This window comes from Charadrius vociferus, unplaced genomic scaffold (genome assembly GCF_000708025.1).
Source record: "Charadrius vociferus isolate BGI_N301 unplaced genomic scaffold, ASM70802v2 scaffold43, whole genome shotgun sequence".
Classification (NCBI taxonomy): Eukaryota; Metazoa; Chordata; class Aves; order Charadriiformes; family Charadriidae; genus Charadrius; species Charadrius vociferus.
In genome coordinates this window covers 4,840,488-4,849,845 of record NW_009648043.1, presented here as the reverse complement: position 1 = coordinate 4,849,845, position 9,358 = coordinate 4,840,488, and the positions used below count along the sequence as shown (strand labels likewise).

At 39.2% G+C, this 9,358-nt stretch overlaps 1 protein-coding gene across 1 annotated transcript; it reads left to right on the top strand.

Annotated features, from left to right (window-relative positions):
- The first annotated feature begins 2,648 nt into the window (after positions 1 to 2,648).
- SPAM1 (sperm adhesion molecule 1 (PH-20 hyaluronidase, zona pellucida binding)) lies at positions 2,649 to 8,821 on the top strand. The gene is made up of 3 exons (XM_009883660.1): positions 2,649 to 3,617; positions 6,226 to 6,315; positions 8,162 to 8,821. Exons 1-3 carry the CDS (start codon positions 2,649 to 2,651, stop codon positions 8,819 to 8,821), a joined length of 1,719 nt encoding a protein of 572 aa, XP_009881962.1.
- The last annotated feature ends 537 nt before the right edge of the window (positions 8,822 to 9,358 follow it).

Below are 9,358 nucleotides of genomic sequence, written 5' to 3'. Positions count from 1 at the left end.
GGAAGCTGTTGCAGTTCTAGCTCTACTGTATGTTGCACCTCACCACCTATGCTACATTTTACTTTCCTTCATTACCTGTTTTTCATATACCTGCAGATGAGTTCTGAAGGGATGTGTGATACTGCTCAGTTGTACTTTCTGATTCTTCTATTTGCACTTCCTACTCCAGGATTATAAACTTTTGTCTTGAAGAAAAAAAAAAATAATCCTCCTCTGCTGCTAAACCCTCTTCCAAGAATCCTTGCTATTGGTGCTTGCCAGTCTTTCATCTATGCATGCTTGTGTCTTTGAGCAGCCAGCTTCATTCACATGTGCTGGCACCTCTAAGCCAAGAAAACTGAATTGGCTGTTGTTCCCTCCGCAGCTAGGTTAGGGACCCGGCACAAGGAATGGCTAGCAGATCTGTGCTTCTCCAATGACACGATGATGAAGAGCTGGCAACGTGCCCAGGAAGAAAAAGAATAAAAAAGAATAAAAGGGAAAATATCCCTACTGCCTGTTGGCATCTGAAGTGATGGATGAAGAAGCAGCAAAGTGGGGGCTGCTAAATAGACTTGCTAATCAGGGAAGCTAAGTGCCTGGGTTCTGGCACTTTTTGTAGAGCTCTGTAATGCAAAACCCCTCCTCTGTGAAATCCGACTCTGAGAGATCTCCTTCAGTACAACTTTTCTTCTGTCCTTGATTTCCTCCTAGTCCTCAGAAAAAGCAAGCTAAGTCTTGAATGAAGAATCCCAGAATCATCTCTAGACAGTGTTATGCCTGTTACCAGAGGCAGGATGTAGTCCACTTGTTGACATAGCTTCTTTGATTGTTTTGGTCCCTCAAAGGTCTAGATTTCACCATTCTGGCAGAAGCTGCTCTGCTATACTATCAGTCATGCTGCTCTGCCTTCTTTTTTTTCTGCCCCCGCCCCGGTTCCTTTCACACATGCTTTTCTCCCACAGTCCAAACAAATCTGGAGTCTTCAGTAGATTCAGATGTGATCAAACTCAGTGAACACACAGGGAGTCTCATTGTACTACTACTACAACAATCTCTGCTGTGAACCTGGCTTGAGGCTGGATTTAGGAAGGTCCAAGTCTCCATCCACCTCTCATTATGCTGTCAAGCCTTTTTGGGTACGCAACGATTTGATGGATGGAGGCGTTCTGCCATTTTACTGAAACAAATTAAAGCAAAATCATGCAGCCAGAGGGATATGAAAAAAAATGCAAATGGATAATAACTGCAACCTGTTGTCTGTATGCACTGTTGGGGGAAGTGAAATCTACGATTCTGTGCCCATACTGCTCATAAATTTTATACTAAGTAGCCACAAAAAAGATAAACAGAGGGAGAGAGACAATTCAAGATGTAGGGACCAGAGATTTGTGGTTTCCACTCCTAGCTGAATTCAGTAAACGCAAACCAAAATATTGTTTGCTTTTTTTAATCTGTCCTCAGAGATTTTACATTCTAGCCACTCTATGGCCCACTTCATGGTGACTCCTATATTTTTGTGCACACTCTTAAATACTTCTTAGATACCCTATGGCCTCATCATGGTCTCTATGGAAAGTGACAGATCCAAGTTTAAACCATTTCAAAATCAGGAAGAAAGTGGATTCAGGTGAGTTACTGCACAGAGAAATGCTTTAGCTATGGGGCTACTATGTAAAAGTTGCTGACCACACTGTGACTACTGCCGCTACCATTATGTTCTTGAAAAAAAGTGTGACTGTTCACTGTTGGGTGTATGGACAACCTCAGCCTTCCTAACGAATTACACTCCTGGATAAACTTGGACTTGGGGTCACTTAATCTGTAGATCTCAAATGGCTTCAAGCAACATACAGATGGCCATATACCAAGATGATACACAGACTTTGAGCCTGTTTGAAAGAGCTCTGAACAGAAGATAGAATGCCTATGGTATTTCAGACACCTCACTGGGTTAAATGAGTGCACGTGGATTGTTTTCTTGCATCAACTGGAACAGTCCAGGTTCCAGTTTTGTGTTATCTTGTATCTTCCCTTAAGTGCTCTGTAAAATTAGTGAGTTACGACCTAGAACTTTATTTTGAGATAGGTGAGAAATATCCCATACAGATTACTGTTGACTAAGAGAAGACATGGTGAGATTGCTCGTGTTTACAGACATCAGTCACTGGCACAATCAGGACTACTACTGAGCACATTCATTCTGACCCATGACTCACTGGATACCATTCCACTGTCAGTTTTATATCTACTTTATATATATATACAATTTGATATAGAGAGAGTTTATTTCCTCTATGATTGTACCTTGTGCTTTTCCTTCAAAGGGGAATTTTATTCAAAGATTACAATGTATTCAAAATCACAAATGGTATTTCTTTCATGGTTAGAAATGAAATGTTTATCATCTGTCACTTTATCTACATTTGTTTCTTTTCCTGCATTAGGTCTCAGAAGCTGTTGAAAGGTCTCCTGCAATCTGAAATGACAGAAAGCCTCGTATAAAGGACACCCCTATTTCACAGCTAAGGAATACTGTTTAATAGGTATTAATCTGAAGAAATATATTGCATGGTAAAGCTTTTGACAGACTACCAACCTTCTGAACACCCAGAGAGCATTTTACTTTTGTCTGATCAGAAGCACCTAATGCCACTGCACACGCTACAATGGAAACTCTAAGACAAATACAAAGTTTTGGTATCTGTGTTACCTGTACATATCCTATAGCATCCGGTATGGTGTTTGCCACTCTTCTAGTTTCTTGCTGTTCATCTCTGAACATAAGAGCTCGTCCACTTGTTTCTAATTCACCTTTCCTTTCTATCTGGAATGCTCCTACAGAGCTTTGTCCAGAAAGGACTGGAGTGCAGCTGGACATGGAATTTTTTTCTCTCATTGGAAGCACACTGAAGACATCCATTGGGCAAAACATCACTCTCTTCTATCCAGACAGGCTTGGCTACTATCCTTACAAAAATGAAGTCACAGGAGAGGCATTCAATGGAGGTCTCCCCCAACTCTTGCTGCTGGAGAATCATTTAAAAAAAGCCAAAGAGGACATCCAGTTCTATATTCCTTCAGATGAACAGTTTGGATTGGCTGTCATTGACTGGGAAAACTGGAGACCTGTGTGGATAAGGAACTGGGGATCAAAAGACATTTACAGACAGGAATCCATTGAGCTGGTTCAGCAGAGAGACCTCAGTCTATCAGAAGCCGAAGCCAGGAATATAGCTAAAATGGAATTTGAAGCTGCAGCAAAATCAATTATGTTGGAATCTTTAAAGCTGGGCATAGAATTGAAGCCAAATCGTCTGTGGGGATATTACCTTTATCCAGACTGTTATAACTATGATTACAAACAAAACCCACATAATTATACAGGAACCTGTTTAGACATTGAAATAGAAAGAAATAATGAGCTTAATTGGTTGTGGGAGAAAAGCACAGCACTTTACCCATCTGTCTATCTAGAGACAGCCTTAAAGTCTTCCAGAAATGCCCAACTCTTTGTTCGCAACAGAGTTCGAGAAGCCATTAGAATTTCATATGTCTCTAATTCTACTCATCCTCTTCCAGTTTTTGTATATACACGTCCAGTATTCACAGATGTCTATGAGGAATATCTCTCCCAGGTGAGTGGAGCTAGACCTTAAATATTTCAAATTTAAGTGGAAAGAAATTACCAGGTGACACTTATTTAGCAAATATGTTAAGTCGTATCAGAAAAAAAAAAAAAAGTGTCTAGATTTTGTATAAGAATTAAATTAATCCATCAAAGAAATACGATCAAATGGAACACTAAGAGATCTATTTTCAAATCTTCCTCATGATATTTGTCAAATAGTGTTTTATTTGCTGAATAGTTCTCACACGTAGCAAAATATTATAAAGCTAGAAAGCATATTTAGTATATTAAGTCAGAGGAAAGAAATTTGAATAACCTCTTCCAAAGTGAATTAGTAAAACTGGGTTAGCCTAATGTCTGCTTTTTAGGTTATAAGAAAAAACAATAAAAGGGAATCTTTCTTTTCCTTAAAAAAGGGCTTAAAAGCTAGTGAGAAAATTCTGTCCTTAGTTGTACTCAAATAGCTTTCTAAATAGTATTTCAGCATCTCATGGGTTAGTCAAGGTTAGGCTCTGATTAAGGTCTAATCATCTTACTGCAGTTCTGGCTACACTCTTCCCTTCAAATGTTTATATACACCCACCCTATCAGAGATACCACCAATCTGGGGAATCTTTTCCTGGTCATCCAGGCCATAAGGAAGGGGAAGTTAGAGGTTGTGGTCCTGGTGACTGCATTGTGTCTGGTATCCTCTCACTCAAGCATGCTTTTTAAAGTAGTTAAGTGTCTTGCTCTTTCACTGTGTAAAAAAAGCTGTATTATTAATGACTCTTCAATGAGCTTTCTCCTGGAGCTTCCTGTACACTTTTATCATAGCAAATCCAATCTATGTTACACAGAGTGCATTTTGGGTTGAGGGATCAAATCATTATCACACCAGACAGATTTCCATCCTATAGAATAACTTTCAGCTGTGAGACCGCTGAAGTTGGCCATCCAGAAATCTGGGCTTGAACACTGTGTTCAGTTTTGGGCCCCTCACTACAAGACACTGAGATGCTGGAATGTATCCAGAGAAGGGCGACAAGGCTGGTGAGGGGTCTAGAGCACAAGTCTTATGAGGAATGGCTGAGGGAACTGGGGTTATTTAGCCTCGAGAAAAGGAGGCTGAGGGGAGACCTTATCGCTCTCTACAACTATGTGAAAAGAGGTTGTAGCAAGGTGAGGGTCAACCTGTTCTCGCTAGTAACAAGCGACAGAACAGGAGGAAATGGCCTCAAGTTGTGCCAGGGTAGGTTTAGATTGGATATTAGGAAAAAGTTCTTCACAGAAAGGGTTGCCAAGCACTGGAACAGGCTGCCCAGGGAAGTGGTGGAATCGCCATCCCTGGAGGTATTTAAAAGATGAGTAGATGTGGTGTTTGGGGACATGTGGGGGTTTAGTGGTGGTTTTGGCAGTGTTAGGTTGATGGTTGGATTGGATGATCTTAAAGGTCCCTTCCAACCTGGATGATTCTATGATTCCTATGATCCTGGGTAGACCATCAGGAGGCATTACCCCCCAGCTCTATGTATACCTTCGGGGAGCCAGGGGTGCTGACAGGGTCCCTACTGGGCTCCTAGTTTGTGGGAGACCTCGGCTGGTCCGAGGGATCAAAATACAAGTTTAACACTGACCCTAAACAGATACCTGTGTACCCTTGAGGAGACAGAATAATCCCGAGAAGATCCGAGCAAACAGGACAAGGGGTGGCAAACATCCTGGCTTTTCCCAGAGCATGAACAGTGCGTGATCAACAATAGTATTGGCTGGATGGTGGGTGATGTGAGAGGGGACTGGGCAAAAGTAGAATGTTAGAATATATGCACAGATAAGCAACCAGCTAAGAGGATATAAAAGAGCACTGCTTGTAAAATAAAGGGACGATTGCTGTAACTGGATATTGAGTGTCGTGTCCGTCTCTACAACGACACTAGTTAATAATTTAAATCCTGTAATCCTTACATTCTTCCTTTTCACATGTTGCACCCTGCAGTAATTTGTTTGCTCCTTGTTCTTTTTCTACCTATAGTCTTCTCCCACCCCAGATGGGCTTTAAGATTTTGTTAGGGTTGGGCTAATATCTGACCCTAAAAGGAGAACTGGACAGAAACAAATTTCCCAAATCAATCTCTGTAAAAGGCCAGAGCCATTCTCTGAAGAAAAGGGAATCCTATTGGTGAAAGCTCTTTCTCTTGCTACTTTTCTGCTTTAGCACTTTCTGATAACTGCAACTAAGTTTAAAAAACAAAACAAAACAAAACAACTGTGCTTTCCAGCCTCTGAAACCAGTTACTACCAACTCTGAGCAGCCAGGACGCAGCACAGCAAAATAAAATGGATGGAGGAATGCATGTCATATGCCTAACCACTGGCTTAGTTTTACAGCCTTGTTTTTCTAACCAGATGACATATACAAATTGGATATAGTTGGCAACATTCTCTGTTATCACCTGTGCAACCCAGGCCCAGAATAAAATAGTATAACTGAGAGCAGAATGTTTGCATCATGTGTAATTGCTTGCTGTCTTCGAAGTAGTTATTTTGGATATGAAATTTACTATATGCATTATCCCTTTTGCCCTTATGTTATAGCTTACTTACACTGGTATGACTCTTTGCACATTTCCTCTCAGGATGACCTGGTAAACACCATTGGAGAATCTGCTGCACTGGGTGCTTCTGGAATTGTGATCTGGGGTGATATGAATTTAACACAAAATAAGGTATGCCATATTAATTATTATATGACATTTTTAAAGAGCAATAAAGCGAAAAGGATATAAAGCATTATGATTACTTACATCATATCTTCTACTTTTAAAATGATGACTCCATATTGCCAGCAGTCTTCTCTAGTTAAAAAACAACCACATCTGAGGCTTATGAATATTGTCATTGACTACACAGAGTAAGAGTTCAACCTTTTAAAACTTCAGTGTTGGCTCTGAGTAACTGTACAAGCTACCATGATAACTGTAGGCAAGTTAGGACTTGTTTAGTTAATTTAAGGAAAGAATTCCTATATCTTCATTACATTCCAGTCATGAGGTTCAGAAAAAAATTACTTGTGCTTGCCCAGAACAATTTTTAAAAGGTGCTTCTGCTTTTTAAAGTAGTGCACTTATCAATAATCTTTGAAGCACTAGGAGGAGTCAGTCTGTGAAATTTCAGCTCTAGCCTGTTCTGTGTTGTAAGTACCACTTTGATTAATTTCATTGTAAGTAAGATCCGAGTCAGAAGAGGAAAAAAAATCCTATTTGTTTTTGGAAGGTCAAATACATAGTTTGAGCAACATTGTTATAAGAATGTCCAAATAAATCTTCTGAACTAGTGCGTTCATATCCAGCAAGCTAGATATAATAAACTACTGTTTGGACTCTTCTGAAGTCTTCTAAGAGCAAAGAACTGAAACTCTTCAGCACTCCTGCGCCTCCTGTTACAGAAAGCATGCCCAAATAAACCCCCACAGCTCTGGAAGGGTCAAATTCCCCAAAGCATCCCACTTTCACCCTTTTTCTTATGTGCCTGCCTTTGAGAAAGCATAGCAGTTGCATCTGAAGCTTTTTTGCCTGTTACCCCAACACCAGAACACAGAGGAGCAACAACTTTTATTGCTTGAATTCTGAGATTTGTATGAGCAAATAGAATTTTCCACAGCCCAGTCAGACTATGTATTTGTGAACTAATCGCACCTTTTTTTCTTGCATCTATCACAGTCAGTAGCCTTTCAGTGATGCAATATTACTGTGAGCTTCACTTCTGCAAGAATTGGATCAACCAAAATTTTCAGGCAGGGTTTTTATATATACCTAAAAGAACAACAAAAAAGCTACATGTACTTCAGATTCGCTGAAGTGATCTTCATGGGTGTAAATATTAGCTGTATCTATGTGTAGTATTAGGCAAATGCCCTAAGGAGAGATAGTGTCAGAAACAAAGAAAGAGTTCACAAAGCCTCTGGTTATTAAACTGTGCCAAGCATACACAGAGTATTTGCCAACTTCATGATCAATTAAAATGATCAATTCTCTTAGCATACTTTCCATTTGACCATGCTCCCAAAATGCTTTCCATTCAAAAATGCCATGAAAGTTCCTTACTCCTACAGCCTAGCTATTCAGGTCAAGGGAAAATTCAAGAGTCTTATAGAGATGATTTGATAAAAAAAAAATTATTCGTTCAGACTGAAGAAGCGAGATTTTTTTCAAGATGCCTTCAAACCATTCAAGACACATAAAAAGGAACTTCAGTCCTTCATGTAACTTCTTTAAATGCATCTGATTCAAAATGCTACACGAAACATACAGATAAAATGAAAGCTTAAAGTTGTCTGCTTTCTGATATAACTGCTTTTTATAACATCTCCAGCAACCACCCAACATAAATTTGCTGTGATCCTTTAGCTATACAGCAACTTCTCAGATAAACTTACTTCCAACAACCAGTTATAACTATTATCGAAACCTAAGGAGAAACATTCACAGATAGCCGCTACGGTCCTGTTATTAGAATGACAACATTTTAATGGTTTCCATACTAAACACTGCAGATATGATGCTCTTTTCACAGAACACCTGTAGGACTCTGGACAACTACCTTAGGAGGACTTTGACCCCATACCTCATCAATGTCACAATGGCAGCCAGAATCTGTAGCCAAGTGTTATGCCAAGACTCTGGTGCTTGCGTACGGAAAAAATGGAATTCCAGTGACTATCTTCACTTGAACCCCGAGAATATTGTCATTCAAATGACAAAGGATGGAAAATACACCCTACGAGGGCAACCAGCATTTCAGGATCTGCAAACATTCATAGAAAAATTCGATTGCCACTGTTATGCAGGGCACAGTTGTGAACCTAGAGTTGATATAAATGACATCCATTACCTCCATGCTTGTATTTCAGAAGATATCTGCATTCATGTGTCCTCAAATTCACTTTCTAACATAGAAGCCTCTGAAGAAAAGATCCTGTCTAACAGAACTGTATTTTCACCTACCTCTCAGAGTAAGGTGACATTATCTACACATCCCGAAATAGAAGATTTTCAATCTACCTTTGGAAATAATATACTCAATGTAACATCTGCAGAATATAACACTGTCACAGCTGCCACTGGATATGATCTGGAAGCAAATGACACTCGTACTTTCAGTAGTTCTTCATCCTATAAGATAAGGATGTTTAATCTGTTTTGTTTAATTCTAATTTTGAGAATCTTAATATAAATGACCCACAAAACTGAGGATATTCTTTTCTAAAGATTTTATTTACACAGAAAAATAATTCCTGAAAGGCATAAAACAGCTGCAACTCTGTGGTCTTATCTGTATCAGGTAACCTTTTCTATTCCATAGGTGAGACTTCAGCTTGAGTGTATTTCTTCAGTTTAGTTCTATAAACTACTATTTGTGCCAAAGATATACTGGTATGTATACACTGATTTTACCATATGGAAGGATAATCCAGAATAAGAAATTTTTTTTTACAGTTTACATTTTTAACAATTATATTTAGAAAAAAAAATTGTTGATAATGTCATCTTGTATACTTCAAGTTAAGCCAGTTAAATGCATCTCAACCTGGATTTCATTGAGTCTCAGCAGTCAACAGGTTTGATGGTCTATGCAGGAATTAATTTCATTCCATATGAAAATTAGCCCTTAAAAATATTTGTCTTAACTTTAGATCTGTGGGACTTGGCAGTATAAAATTTATCTGGTTAACCTAACTTTTCTCCACTTTTCACAATATCCACAGGGACA